This window comes from Dasypus novemcinctus, chromosome 9 (assembly GCF_030445035.2).
Source record: "Dasypus novemcinctus isolate mDasNov1 chromosome 9, mDasNov1.1.hap2, whole genome shotgun sequence".
Lineage (NCBI taxonomy): Eukaryota > Metazoa > Chordata > Mammalia > Cingulata > Dasypodidae > Dasypus > Dasypus novemcinctus.
In genome coordinates, this window is record NC_080681.1 from 112,454,096 (window position 1) to 112,468,963 (window position 14,868).

The following is a 14,868-nucleotide window of genomic DNA, read 5'->3' on the forward strand; positions in this document are numbered from 1 at the left end:
AAAAGGCCGGCTCAACCCAGTGCTGCCAAGTCAGGATGGGACCAGGCCCCGAGACCAGAGTCCCCTCCCCCCGCCATGGGCAGAGCCGGCTCAGCATCCAAAGTCCTTCCCCACCCAGACCCTCCCAGAGCCAGGGGCAAGCCAGGGAGGGGAGCCAGGCCCAGGAAGTAAAAGGGCCCCCAGGGGCCCAGCCTCCTGGGCTGAGGCCGAGGCACTGGATGGCGAGAAGGGGCTCCTGGGCCTGGGGGGTCGGGGCCCACGGGGCCTGCCCCCACCTCCCTGGAGTCTGGTGCACGGAGGGCCCGTGACAGGGCTCGGCTCGATGCCGCCTGGTGACGAGACCCCCGAAAGAGGGGATGAGGGCTCCGTCACGACCTCCAGCCACAAAGAACCCCCCAAAGGAAATAAACGCTCCCTTTGTGAATGCGAATGTTTGCTCTTGTACCATTATTACAAGCATGACTATTATCCCTCCGTCCCCAGAGCCGCGGGGGCTGCAAGTGTGCGACGGAAGTCCTGTGTGCACGATCTGCTCACGACTACGGGTGTGTGTGATCCTGAGCACATTCATGGGAGGAAATTTACATGAGCCAAGAAACGTGTGCTAAGCCTGTGCAGCACGTACGCTCCCTTCCAACCACCCTGATGCGACCATCCCATGCTCACCCCCTTTGACAAATAGGAAACAGAGTCTTGGGGAGGTAAAGCGGAGACCCGGGTCACCAGTTCATCAACAGCAGGGCGGGGTCCCCACGGGGCTCACGGGCTTGCGCCCGCGGCTGCACTGCCTCGCAGCCCTGGGATGTGGTGAGAGCAGGAGAGGGGCACGGCAGGGCAGGCTCACTGCTGGGTGCCCACACCGGGAGGGCGGGGGTGCTGTCTCCCATGAGCACAGGCCCCCGCGGCCTGGTGGGCTGAGCCCTGGGTCACCGTGGAGGCCAGAGGTGGGCCTGGGAGCTTGGCCACAGCGGGGGTGGGCAGTGCCACCCAGATGGGCCTGGCGGGAAGAGAGGAACAAGAGGGGGCTCTAGGGGCCTGGGCAGCTCCTGGTGAGGGAGGGGCGGCTATGAGGGAGGGCACTAACCCTGGAGGCGGGAAGGCCAGGCCAGAGCCCCTGGCCCTGTTCCCGGCCGTCATCACGTCCCAGGCTGCCCCGGACCCAGCCTAGCACATGGTGAACCTGGGGCCCCAGGCCACGGACACTGGAGTCCCCAAGTCACAAGCTCAGCGCTAGGGTTTGGTATCCCGAGGGACTGCTCACAGGGGATGACACTGCCCTGGGGCCCAGCAAACCGCTGCCCACCCCCACTGCCCGTCACTCACCCCGTGAGCTGGATACGTGAGCCAGCCCCAGTCCCCATGGATGGTCGACGTGTCCAGCAAGTTCACTGCAAGACGGGAGACAACAGCACATCAGGGGAAGTGGATGTGGCTCAACCAACTGGGCTCCTGTCTACCATATAGGAGGTCCAGGGTTCGATGCCCAGGGCCTCCTGGAGTGGGCAAGCTGGCCCATGCAGTGAGTGTGCTGGCCCATGCAGGAATGCCACCCCGCACGGGAGTGCCACCCCACGTGGGAACGCCACCCAGTGTGGGAAAGCCGCCCCACGCAGAAGTGCCGACCGCCGCAGAGAGCTGGCGCAGCAAGATGATGCAGCAAGAGACCCAGAGGAGAGAAAATAAGAAGACGTAGCAGAACAGGGAGCTGAGGTGGCACAAGAGAATAATCGCCTCTTTCCCACTCCCAAAGGTCCCAGGATCAGTTCCCGGAGACACCTAATGAGAATATAAACAGACACAGAAGAACACACAGAGAATGGACACAGAGAGAAGACAATGGGGGAATGGGGGAGAGAAGGGGGGAGAAATAAATAAAATGAATCTTTAAAAAAAAAAAGAGCACATCAGGCCCAGCAGCCCCCTTCCCCAAGCCCGGCAAAGCAGGCTGACCCGGGACCACGAGCTGTGGGGTCCTGGACAAGCCCTCTCACCCTCCTGGGCCTCGGTTCCCTCCTCCATAAAAGGGTCTCCCTGAGTCTGGGTTGGGAAGCACCAGAATGCCAGCTGTGAAGTCACGTGTGTGTGTGCCCCCCCACAGGCTGCCCCAGCTCACACCCTCAGCGCCCCCAGGACAGGGCGGAGTGGGTTAGAGGAGCAGGAGCTTCCAGCCCTGGGCCGGGTGGGGGGACTGAGACCCTCCCGGCAACCCTGTGTCTGGCCCTCCTCCCCTTCACTTCCCAGGTGCAAAGCCCCAAGCCGCACACTCGGTGGGGACCCGCCACCGGGCACCTGCAGCTCCAGCACCGCCACCTGGATTCCTGGGCCTAAAGGCGATTATCCCGTGCTCCTCAGCCGGGTCCTCCAGGACCCCGAGCAATCCCAGCTACATGGCAGAGGGCAGAGCCGCCCTGGGGGTCGGAACCCCTGGGCTCCTGTCTCATCTCAGCTACTTACCAGCAGGTGACCTGGGGCCGATGGCTTCACCTCTTTGAACCTCAATCTTGTCATCTTTAAAATGGGGATAATAATACTTAAGGGTTGGGTGACGGTCAAGAAACCATCTAGAAGGGCACAGGTGCAGAGCTGGTCCTGCAAACATTTGTTCCCTTTCTCTAAGTCCTTGAACCCATCCACTCACTGAAGGTGTATAAAAGGGCACTAACTATCAAGAAATCAGGGCCCAACTCCCAGCTAAATAGCTGTGTGTCCCTGGATAAGTGTCTTCACCTCTCTGGGCCTCTGCTTCTGTTTGAGCTGGTAATAGCTGCCTGAGAGGATTTTCAGCTCCAGGATGCCAGGCTTGGCATCTCACTCTCTCTTCCATGTACCTCCTCTCCCAGCCAGCCACCACGGACTTGCAGCTACTCCAATCAGCCGGCATGGGCAGGGCACAGAGGGTTAAAGCCAGACCCTCCTGGAACTTTCCTGCAGGGCTGCTGGGTGTTCTTCTGCCTGGGCTTTACATAGCTCTGCGCCTGCCCCTCAAAGATGGTGACAAGTGTCCTCAGGAAATGTCGGAGTGAGGACGCTCTGATTTGCTGATTTTCTTCCTCCTTCTCACCCTCCCCACCCCCTTGTCAGGGACCCCAGAGGCAGGCTCGAGAAGGGGCTGGCAGAACCAGGGAGGGGACCCCTCTGCCCGCCCCGCCCCCGGGTCTCCGGGCGCCTGGTGGGATGAGGGGTGGAGCCAGTGTCCGCAGAGGGGTCTGCCCCCCTCCAGCCGGCCCCACGCCAGGGGTGCAGGCAGAGGAGAAGCCTTCCCACCTCCCTCCCTCCCTCGCAGGCAATGGAGAGAAAACTGGGTCAGGCGAGCTCGCGCCTCTTGCTGGCTGGTGGGAGGGGGAGGGGGCCGCACTGCAGTTTCCCCCAGACCAGCAGGGCTTAAATTGGGGAGAGGGTGGCTGCGGGTGACCTCTGGACTCCCCCACGCCACCCCACATCCCGGCCGTGGCTCGCAGGCTGACGGCCCCTGCTCCCAGCTTCTCCGGGACGCTGCTCCCATCTGCCCTACGGGGGCAACCCGAATGAATGAATGTCTGCCGCGGAGCAGTGCCCCCGTCTGGGGGAGCAACCGCCTGCTGACTCCACTTCCCGGCCCCGTCCATCCCCTGGGGAGCCCCACCACACTCGCTGCTGATTCTTGGTCAGCCGGCCAGGGGGCTCAGAAAATCCAAACATAAGCCAGAAGTCGATTCTATCGGATTCACGAGGGGCTATAGGATTCCAGGGCTGTTCGTTCCAATTCCTTCCAGACCCTTCCCCGCCCCCTCCAACTCTGTCTCCATCACCATCTTCCCCACTGCATGTCCCCTCCCACAGATGAGAACACCCGAGAGGGAAGCCCCAAGCCCACAGGAGGTTTGATCAAGGCTGGGGAGAATGTTCCAGCATCAGGCCCACCTGTCCCGGGCCTGCGTCCTTCTGGTCCCCAGGGCTGGGCTCTGTCCTGCTTCTGGCACTGCTGGACCATGATGTCCCCTCTCTGGGCCTGTCTTTCCACTTGCACAACAGGAGGATTGGCCTCGATGGTCTCAAGACCCCCAAGGAAGGTAATCACAGAGCCTTCCTGTGCCTCAGTTTCCTCATCTGCAAGATGCCGGTGGGCATCCTTGCCCAGGGATCAAATGGGTGCCCCTCCTGCTCTGAGAAGCAAAGCTAATTCCTAAGCTGTTCCTGTTCGACTGTGGAAGGCATTATGCGAGTTCTTTTCTTCTCCAGCACCGTCACCTTCCCCCATTCCATTTCGCTGAGACTAATACTTAAATTGATTTACATTCCCCGAGGACGCCGCACATGACAGCGAGGCTGGAGAATTCGGGGTGGCCGGGGGATGTCAGCCAGGATATGAATGCCTCTGAGATCACCCCGAAGACTGTAAGAAGGGGCCAGGAGTCCGGTGATGCGTGGCGGGCAGCTCTGCAGGTGCTGGGTCCTTTCCCAACCCATGGCTGTGCCAGCGGGGCCCCCGCAAGGGACCTGGCATAGGGACGCTTGGGTGGGCGGGGGCACTGCCGCCTCGGCCTTAAGCTTCAACAGTCAAGCCAGGCGAGTCCTGGCTCTGCTCCGGCCCTGGGATGATGCTAGAAGGGTCTCCTGGCTGTCCCACCGGGAACAGGGCCCCAGGTCTCCACCCCATGGCCGGCGTGCATGGAGAACAGGCCCAGCGGTAGGTATGCCCTGCGTTGACGGAGGGGGCGTGGACTCTGGCCCTTGGGCAACGCCTTCCTCCGCTCTGGACAAAGATTTCCCTGCCTGCCTCTCTTTCCGGACTTGGCCTCTTCCCCAACTAATGCCCCTGCCCCGGATGTGCCCTCTCCCCAGGTCGCTGGGCTGCCTTCAGCTCGTGAGCTGGGCCAGGCCCCCACCCAGGGTGCATCCCCGACTCCCAGCGCCTCCTGGGAGGACCGCCTCAGAATCCTGCTGGAGGAAGATACGGCCCCTTTCCCCCATCCAGCCACAGGCCCCGCACCCCAGTCCTGCACCCTTACCCCCCGCCCTCCTCAGGGTGGGGCGGGGTGGGTCCTGCCCTTGGTGACTCCTGGTGTCCCAGCCTTGCCACTCACCACAGGACCCTGCGCCTCATTCCTGCCCCCGCCCTCCCACCTGCCCTACTCCTGCTGCCATCTCACCTTGCAAAGACTCTGCAATGGTCCCGCTCCCTTCTGCGCTGGGTGTCATTGGAGACAATGAGTGTCTCTGTGGCTGTGTGGGTTTATTTTGTGCACGCATATTTCCTGGGGCATGAATGTGGGTTGCTGTGTGTGTCTGTCCACAGATACGAACATCTTCATGTCCATATGTCTGTCTGTGTTGTGTGCATGTATGCATGTGTGCTTGCGCCGTGTGTATTGGCAGCATTTCCATGTATATGCCTTTGGATGTGAGCTGAATGTGGGCCTGTCCCTGCATGTAAATGGCTACAGGCCTGATTGTCTATGTGTCTGTGGACACACATGTGTCTGTGTGTGTCCCTGTATGCACGTGTGTTTGTGGGTGTGGCTGTGGCTCTGTGAGCTGTTTGTGTGGGGGGATGGATCTGCATGTGTTTCAGCTGGAGCACGGCAGAGGAGCACTGGCTCTGGAGCTCCCTTGAGTCTGGAAGTCAGTCCTGCCGGGGTGAGCACCCAGCTCTGGGCCCAGGGCGCCAGCCCCAGGACCCAGCACAGAGCCCCGGGTGGGCTTCCTGGGGGCAGCGCTGTGGGAGCCGAGGAGGTCCAGGGCACAGGGAGCAGACCCCAGGGCAGCCCCCGGCTGGGCTGGAGTGTCTGGGGGGCTAAGGGGTGTGTGCGTGTGTGTGAGCGTGTGTGCAGGTGCGGGGCCCTGGGTGTTGGGGGGCCTGCTGGGAGCCCCCTCCCAGCTCTCCTCGTCCTCCCCCCCCACCACTAGAAGACGCATCTCCCTTGACCCTTGGTCCCCGTTGCCCGACCCTGTCCCCTCTGACTGACCAACCACCCCTGGCCTTGCCCCTGCCACGGCCCTGCCTGCTCGGACCCTCTGCGGCCCCCTCAGCCCTCTCCTTTCTGGCCCTTTCTCTCAAGACCGCTCCCCCTGCCCTCGCACAGCTGCCTCTCCTCTGCTGTCACTCCCCTGCACGGCCCCCCGACCCTCTGGCCCCCACCCCACCCCCTCCCGCACGGATCCCTGCCTGTCCCCTCTTGTCCGCGGTCCTGGGTCCTCGATTCTCAGCCCTTGGTCCTTATCGGTGCTGCCCCGCCCCCGTCGGGCGCCTGGGAGCCGCAGCTCCCATCCTGTGTCCCCAGTGCCTGCGCTCGGTCCTGTCCTCCAGCCCCACTCTATCCGCCCTGTCCCCCAGGCCTCCAAGCTTCTTGTCTTCTGTCTCCTTGTCCCCGGTGTCCAATCCCCCGTTCTCTGTCCCCAGCACCAACCCCCCGACCTGTCCCCCTGCCCTATCTGCCGTCCCCCAGTCGCCAGGGCCACTGTCCTCATCCTCGAGTCCTCCGGTCCCTGCCAGTCCTCTCCCCATCTCCACTGCTCTGGTCCTCCACTCCGGGTCCCTCCCGCGGTGCCACCCCCCGCCCTCAGGCCGAAGGCTCCGCGCCCCTTTGGCCCTCAGGGTCCAGGCGAAGGAAGTTGAGCCGCGGGCGGTGCACGCCGCGCCCCCAGCCGCCCCCGCCCCGCCGCCGCTGCTCACCTTCGCCGCGCGCCGCGGACACGCAGGTGGCCGCCGCCGCCGCGGCCGTGACGACCCAGAGCGCGGGGGGCAGGCGGCCCCGGGCGGGGGCCATGGCCGGGCCCGGGCGGGCGGAGGCGCCGCGCACCCTCCGGCTCGGCCGCGGCGGCGCGCTCCCTCGCTCTCCCGCACTCCCGGCGGCCGGGCGCACACACCGGCGCACACGCCGGCACAGAGCGCACACGCGGGCACCCGCGCCCGCCGCCGCCGCCGCCCCGGGCGGGGGCCGGCCCGTCACGGCGCCGAGCCAATCAGCACCGAGGCGGGGCGGGGGCGGCACGGAGCCCGCGCGGCGGACGGCGGCCCGCGGATGCACGCCCCGCGGCCATCGGCCCCGCACGGCGCGCCGCACGTGGGCTCGCCCCCGCTCCCACCCTCTCGCACCTTCGGAGGCGGCCCACGGCCGGCGCCCGGCGTCTGGGCCCGCACGCGGACTCAGAGTCGCCCAGCTGGCAGCGACACCGGGACCCACCAGGGGATTTCCCGGGTGGACACACACCCGGACGGACATCCACCCGCACAGCCACTCACTCTTTCACGCGTGACCCTCAGACACACGTGCCCACACAAAGTGCCCCGCACCTAACTCGGGTGCACAGGGACAGAGGCACAGAGACTTGGCTCCGAGACAAACTCAGAGGCACCCTTAGGAAACTCCCCTCTCCCCACCCCACCCCTAGGGCTGGGCACCTGGGGGCTGCCCCAAGTTTAGGGAGGGTGCAGGGGTCATGACTGCAGACTCAGGAACCCGACAAAGATTTACATCTTGGCTCTGTGGCTTAGGCATGTTTCTTAACCTCTCTGAGCCTCAGCTTGCATGTCTGTAGAATAAGGACAATATCCTCTATGTCCCGGGTTGTGCAGATTCAATGAAAGGACCCAGATAAAGGCCTTGTGCTGTGGGGCATGTGGCCGCGGGCCAGGAGTAATAGCTGTTGGAATGATGGCGAGGACCATTCCCTGCTTTTCCCACCCCTGACTTTCCCCGCCTCCTGTTCCACTCCCAGGAGCACCTGGGAAGGCTGCGGGCGTGGGGAGAGGGCCCTGAGCAGGGCTCCCTCCTGGGGCATGGGCTGTACCCGCAAGCCCGTGTGCACCAGGCACTCCCGGAAGCCGTTCCGAGCCTGCGCCTCCTGCATGCGGGTCCTGGAGAATGAGCGCCCGCCGGAGGCAAGCCCCAGAGCGACCGCAGGCCTGAGGGCACAGACCTTTCTTTGCTCAGCCCCTTCGTCTCCCACTGCTGGGGTCACGGGGGAAGACGTGGACCTACAGGTAGAGGTTCCGAAGGCCAGGTGGGGGACGTGCCCCGTGCCAGGCCCTGCTCAGGTGCATTATAAACTTGTTCTACCATAAGCCTCGTGGGTCCTGCAGAGGTAGCTAAGGAAATTGAAGTTCGGAAAGGCTGTCATTTGCCTTAGATGATACCAGCAGTTTAATTGCTAGAGAGGGGCTCAGATCCCAGGGATTTCAAAGCCCAATTCTTTCCTCCGCATCTTTGTTACAGGAAGGGAGGTGGCAGCCCAATCAATTTAGGAGACGCTTTCTAATAGTTCAAACTGCCTCAAAAATGTCGTGAGCCCCCTGTTAGGAGAGGCATGCAAGCAGATGCCAGCTAGTGATGGTTGAGTGATGCTGTGGGGGTGGGGGGCGAGGGAAGCAAGGCAAGTAGATTGGACTAGACCTGGGGTGCCAAACTCCCAGGCCCACGAGGCCGGCAGGTCCCTGATGCAACCTGCCAGGAGGGGGTGCCCAGCTCCTGCCAAGGGGTGTGAGATTGATTTTCTTGAGTTTCCAAGAGAAGTCATAAACCTGGAATTTTCACACGTTACTTGCGGGACCTGATTTTTAAAGTTGGCAACTAATTCAGTTTGAATAATAGCAGGTGGGCAGACCTGTGGGCAGGTTGCACGTGGCCGCATGGGACTTTGGACTGTCCTTCAGGATCCTCGGATGGAAGCCGGGACGTGGGGGAGTGGCCAGAGCATGAGCACGAAAATGCAGACACCGTCTGGAACGCACACGATGCTCCTGGACATCCGCTCCCCCGACCAGGCTCCCGGAGATATTTGCTGGTGGAGGGGGGCTTTGTTGGGAACCGGGGTGCAGCACCCCAGGTTGAGGGACAGCTGGTCAAACCAGGGCTTCGCCCATTTTGCAGATGAGGAAACTGAAGAAAGTGGGTTTTCTGGAAGTGGGGGACCTTGAAGGTCTTGGAGAATGTGCCCCCAAGAGTCGGCTCCCTATTCCGAATCCTCTTCAGCAAAATCAGACATTCACTTCACATGCATTTCGTGGGACGTGAGGAGAGGCTTACTTTTGCTTGGGTCCCTGCTCCATCGGACACTTCCGGGATGCCAGCCCAGGTGTGCCCTCTCCCTGAGGTCTCCCCTTGCCCCACTTCCCTCTGCCTGTCCTGTGTTCCAAAGTGGCAGCTTGCCAGGCTGCCCCTGGAGAGACAGGCGCCCTTCGGGGTACCTTCAGTTATTGCCTGCACGGTCAGAGGGTGGCAGGATGGCGTCTCCCGGAGCAGGGCTGAGCATCCCCTCTCCAGCGAGCACCCCGCAGGCCTGGCTCCCAGCACAGGGCTTGTACGCCACTTTACAGACAAGGAGAGGAGTGGCATGAGGACCGACTGTGACAGTTGTGGTCATGTTGTCCCCTCTACCCCCCTGGACTCTGAGCAGCTTGGGGCACAGTCCATGCAGCATCCAGGCAGGCCGTGCCGGGTCCCCCTGACAGAGCAGGTGCTCCTCCCGGAGCATTTGTCAAGTGGCAGGCATCAAGGAGACCGACTCCTGCCTTTCAAGTGCACCCTGCGCTTGGTGCTGGGGAGTGGGTTCTGGTTTCCAGGGCAGCTTGATATCTGGATTGCTGCTCAGGTGTGTAGCCAGACCCTCTGAATGGGCTTGACTCTCAGGTGGGCAAATCTGAACTGCATTCACCCTCTCCCACTATTGGCAAATTGGGACCATGCTGTCCAGAATAGCAAATTGGGGGTAGGAGTGGGTGCTCACTGCTTCTCCTACTTCCAGCCACCCTCTTTCCCCACCCTGGTGTCTTTTTCTTTAGGGGAGGGCAGTGGCAGGGGCAGATGAGAGCATCAGACAGGCCCCGTTTCATGTGGGCCCCCCCAGGAGTATTTCTTCTTGCTTTACTTTTCTGAGCCTTAGTTTCCCCAAAGGTGAAAATGAGGGAAATGCCACTGACTTGGAGGGTTGTGGAGAGGCTCAGGTGAGGTCTTGGATGCAGGCTTGCTTGGAAACCTGCAAAGAGACCTAAGACTGGAAGGCATCGCGCGATTTCAAAGGAGGCAGCTGGAGCCAGCAGTTTTCCACCCCAAGCGATAAACTCCTCCCGGGCCATTTTAGGCACAGGTAGAAGTTCTGGCAGGAGATGAGGGTGTGGGAGGATGGGGGAGCACTGCTTGGTGGTTAAATTCCCACCCATCCTTGAGCCACCCTGACCCCTGCCCTGGGTGTCTTATTGCCCTAAGTCTAGAGCAGAGCCCACTCCCACCTGAGAACCCCCGGCCCACACCCCTTCCGACCTCTAGGTCAGGGCAGGTCTGATCCACTTTGGGGTGGGGGTTTGGGTGGGCCTTCCTCACATTTGCATTGAAATCTCTCCTTCTCCCCAGGCTCAGGACAGGCCACTGGAGACCTGGGAAGGGCCTGGAATTCCGGCCAAGATCTGCCTCTCGGGCCTCCCCCGAGGTGCCCCCTCACTCTGGGGCTCAGTTTTCGCACCCCGAGTTACAGAACTGCAGCAGGCATGAAGGGCCCTTGGCTCTGGCCCTCCACTGGGCTGGGGCTGGGGTTCCAAGGACACAAGACACGATCCTGCCCTTGAAGTGCAGCCTGGAGGGCAGGGGCAGCCCCTCAGCAGCCCCCAGAAACACGCGAGGAAGTAGCTTACCTACTGCCTAGGAGAGCTTCGCCCCGACCGCACGTTTGGACTTGGCGGTGGCCTCCAGCGCGGGCCAGGAGCGCCTCAGACAGCACCGTCACAGGGAAGTAGAGGGAGCCACGAGTGTAATTTAAGGTTTTTCTAGTAGTGCATTAAAAATGTAAAAGGAAATAGGTAAATTAATTTTAAAATGTATTTTTCAAGTGAATGTTGCCTGGTCCATAATAGTAACTCATGAATCAACTCATTACTCCAGCCAATGTGCGGCGCTCTGGTGGCACCAACCCGGGCGGGTAGAGGGTGGGTCCCGCCGACGGGGTCCTTGTTCTCATAGTTTCAGTCTAACGTGGAAGCAGATCATTAAATGGGCAATTACAGACTCCCCTTGCACATAAGGGAGCATTTCAGAAGCTGTAGGCACCAAAACTTAAAATAAAATTTACAATTTAAAATATTTCAAAAAACTTCCTTTTTAAGCAGAATTACTGGATGTAATTTAGCTCTTTCTCAGTGGCTCAGTGTCATCGCTGGGAATAAAGAATCATTATATCTTGATGTAGAAAACAACCTCGAGATGATCTAGTCCAATCCCTGGCTTATGGGACACTGAGACCGAGGTGCCTGGAGGGACGCAGAGGGCCGACCTCACTGCTTGCCCTATATGACCCCAGGCTCGCCTCTGTGGGCTTGCTGTCCCCTCCCTCTTATGGGCATCAGCTGCCTCTTCTCTCAGCTGCAGCCCTCCTGCCTCTGACAGTTCCCAAAAGCCTCCTAAATTGCTACTTCTAATCTACTGTGGACTAGGGGGACAAAGGGTTTATTAGAACTGTATGTAAAGCAAGAGTCAGTGGGTTCTAAGTGAGGGACTTCCCCATCGGTGCAGGATATGAGCTTCGAGTCACTGAGTGGCTGCTCAGAGGCCTCCTGGCTGTTCTCAGAGCATTTGAAGTTGGAGGGAAGTGAGGTGCTGTGATAAATACATAAGAGGCTCATTAACGGCAAGGCATGCACAGACTAATTGCTTCCTCCTGTTTACACATAATCAATCACTTCCACAGTTTGGAACCACCGGCAGGCAGCAGAGTGGAGGGGAAAGATGCCTGGATTGGGATGAGCCCGTTCCCGGCTGCTCTGTCCTTCCTGTTCTAGTCTCTCCCGTCCTGAAAGACAAAACTAAACCATCCCTCGCCCCTCATTCCCCTTCCTACCGCCTGCTCGCTTTCCTCTCCCACCCAGGAAGCTTCTTGAACGAACTCTGCGCCTCCAGTTCTTTCTCTCCTAGACTCCTCGCCTGGCAGAGTCCATTATCACCTTCCCAGCCCCTCAAACACCCCGGGCCAGGACACGGACGTCCTGATTGTCTGCTCCACGCCTGCTCCTCTCACACGGCTCCCAGCGCGGGAGGAACCTGAACTTTGCCCGCACCGCCTCCTCGGTCAGCACCGCCTCCTTCAGCCGCGTGCCCCGGACACCCACGTCCTGTTGATTTTACCACCCAAACGCGTCTGGAATCCATCTGCTCCCCGCCACCTCGTCTTCACTGCCATCGGCCTGGTCTGGGCCCCCATCGCCTCTTACGGGACAGCTGCAGTGGCCGCGTCGCTGGGCTCTGGGCACACCTGCGGGGCCCCCAGCCACTCACCACCCTGTGGCCAGAAGGGTCATTCAGGGCAAAAGGTCAGGTCGGCCGCTGCCCCTCCCCTGATGAGAGCCCTTCCGCAGCGTCCCGCTGCTCTCACGGGATAAGGACCCCAGTCCTTATGGCACCCACAAGGCCCTGCAGGCAGTCTGGACCCTGGCCCCCTCTGCATTTCTGGACGGCCCTGCGCTCCTCCCACCGCACAGCCCTCTCCTGGGCAGCTCCCCTGCCGGGATCCCCTCCCATGTGCCCCCCACTCGTCCTTCCCTCTCGGTGCTTGCCCGTGGAAGCCATTCCTGACCGTGGCCTGGGTCCGGCCTGCAGAACCTGCCGCCTGTCGGCTCCCCTGGCTCCGTGAATCCCACTCCTCCACCCACACCACCCTCCCGGGAGAGCAGGGGCCACCTCTGCTGATCCTGGACACACGAGCCTCTCACCTGCCGAGCGGGCAGCTCCCCTGTGGGGAGCCCCTCAGCGGGGGACTCTGGGATACTGTGGGGAAGAGTCACTGTTCCTATTCATCTTCATAACAGCTCTTTTAAGAAATTTGTAGTATTAGCTACACTTTATAAATGAGAATTAGGCAGGGTGGGGGGAACACAACTTGCCCAAGATGTCACAGCTATTAAGTGGCAGAATCAGGAGCTCAGGTCCTGAGATGGTGGGGCGGGGGGTGTGGTGAGGGTGAGTGTTCAGATGAAGTGGAAAGTGCCAGATGAGGGGCCAGCCGGGCTACGAGGGGGAGAGCAGATGCCACGTTGTCCTGGCGACCCTCCCTGAGCTCCTGACTTGTAGAGAAGTTGTCTCATCTCCTAGGGCTGCTGAAACAAAGTGCCACAAACCGGGTGGCTGACAACCACAGAAATGCCCTCTCCCCCAGGTCTGCAGCTGTGCAGGCTCAAATCCAGGTGTCGGCAGGGTGGGTTCCCGCGGGGGGCTGCGGGGAGACTGTTCCACGTGTCTTCCAGCTCCTGGGGGCTGCGCTCCTGGGCGCTCCTTGGCGCCCCTTGGCCTGGAGCTGCAGCCCACCAGGCTCTGCCTCTCTTCTCTGTGGGTCTCTGCATCCTCTCCTCTTCTTATCATGACCCCCGTCACTGTAGTTAGGGCCCACCCGAAATCCAGGAGGAGTTCATCTCGAGATCCTTAACTAATTACCTCTGCAAAGAACCGCTTTCCACATAAGGTCACATTCAGGTTGGACACAAATTTGGGCGAGCTCTTCAACTTGCTCCAGAAGGAAAGAGACGCAAGGGTCCAAAGGAGAAGGCCCTGGCGGGCCACCTCGGGAGGCGGGGCAGAGAGGTCCTGCCAAGTCTGGGGTCTCCAAGGACGCACCTGCCCCTCTAGGAGATGCTGGGTTACGGGGTCAGGGCCAGGCTGGGACTGACCTCCTCGCCCTGCCGCCGGCCTGGCAGATACCCAGGGGACACTCCAGAGGGTGCGGCGCCAGGGCAGTAGCTGGAGGAAGTTTCCAGATTTGCTGGGTGGCAGCCAAGGGGCAGCTCTGGAGTCAGACCTGGTTCAGACCCCAGGCCTGGCCCTTCCCGTGCGGCCGTGTGGCTGTGGGGTCACTTCACCTCTCCGGGCCTCAGACCCTGACCTGTGAAACGGGGACGCCAGCGCCCGCCCTGCAGGAATGTGGAGACGAAAAGGCCGCAGGGTGGGCCCGTGGTGAGTCCAGCCCCTCGCCCACCTCCCCCGCCCAGCCCCGAGTCCTCCCGCAGGGGCAGGGGGCAGCAGGCCACGCTCGTGGTAAAGACGGGCAGCCGAGAACCTTCCCGCGTGCTGCCCTGGCGGGGATGAGCCCCATGGCCGTTCTGACAGGCGGGAGCGACTGTGTGTGCGTGTGTCAGCGAGAGACAGAGGTGGGGGCAGCGTGTGCGTGTGCGTGTGCATGCCTGTCTGGTGACAGTGACCAGGTGACAGCGACTGCTTGTGTCTGTGGTGGGGGAGTGGGTGGGTGAGAGCCCGTGGGGGCGTGGGCATTTAGGAGGGTGCCTTGGTAATCTCCAATATTAAACGTATTGAAATGCTAAGCAGCTCAAAGGATCTGTTTCGGGTTTTCATTACAGCTGCTGAGGCAGAAGGGGCGGTGGGAGGGGCAGCGGCTCCTCTGCCGGGAGGGGGGCTGACTGCGCAGCCCGCTGAGGCCGGGGTCCTGACCCGCACGGCGGGAAGCCCTCCGCCCCCAGACCCCCAGTGCCACGGCCACGGCCACTCGCTCCTCCCCGAGCTGAGCGGCCCCCGGCTCCCCACCTGGGCAAATCACCCCTCACCGGCCGACCTGCTCCACCTCCATCCCTTCCACTCTCCCACGCTTTCTGCACCCTGACAGGGAGAGGGGACTGTGCTGGGTGCTGAGTGCTGGGCGCTGAGTGCCGGGAACACAGGGTCTGCCCTCGAGGGCGGCTGGTCTGATGGCACAGCCAGACCCTGTAGAGATCATTTCTCGCCAGCGGGATGGAACCGTGAACGCGGGTGGAAAGGAGGGGGCTGGTCACTGAGGTGATGGCGTGTGCGGGTCAGGGGGGAGGGGCACCTGCTGGGCCCAGAGAGGAGCAGCCACTCCCCCGAGGTCACGCAGCACGTCTGGGACCTGCCTCCGGGCTCCCTGCGCAGTGCTCTGGCACCA

General features: G+C 61.6%; 1 protein-coding gene across 1 annotated transcript in view; it reads right to left on the bottom strand.

The window, feature by feature from the left end:
• The window catches only part of EPHA8 (EPH receptor A8), a 31,853-nt gene extending 25,092 nt beyond the window's left edge, over nt 1–6,761 (bottom strand). The window contains exons 1-2 of the mRNA XM_058304824.2: nt 6,653–6,761; nt 1,324–1,388 (exon numbers count right to left, since the gene is read on the bottom strand). Coding sequence (XP_058160807.1) covers nt 1,324–1,388; nt 6,653–6,746 — 159 coding nt within the window. The 5' untranslated portion in view covers nt 6,747–6,761. The remainder of the gene's footprint in view (nt 1–1,323; nt 1,389–6,652) is intronic.
• Between the last annotated feature and the right edge of the window lie 8,107 nt (nt 6,762–14,868).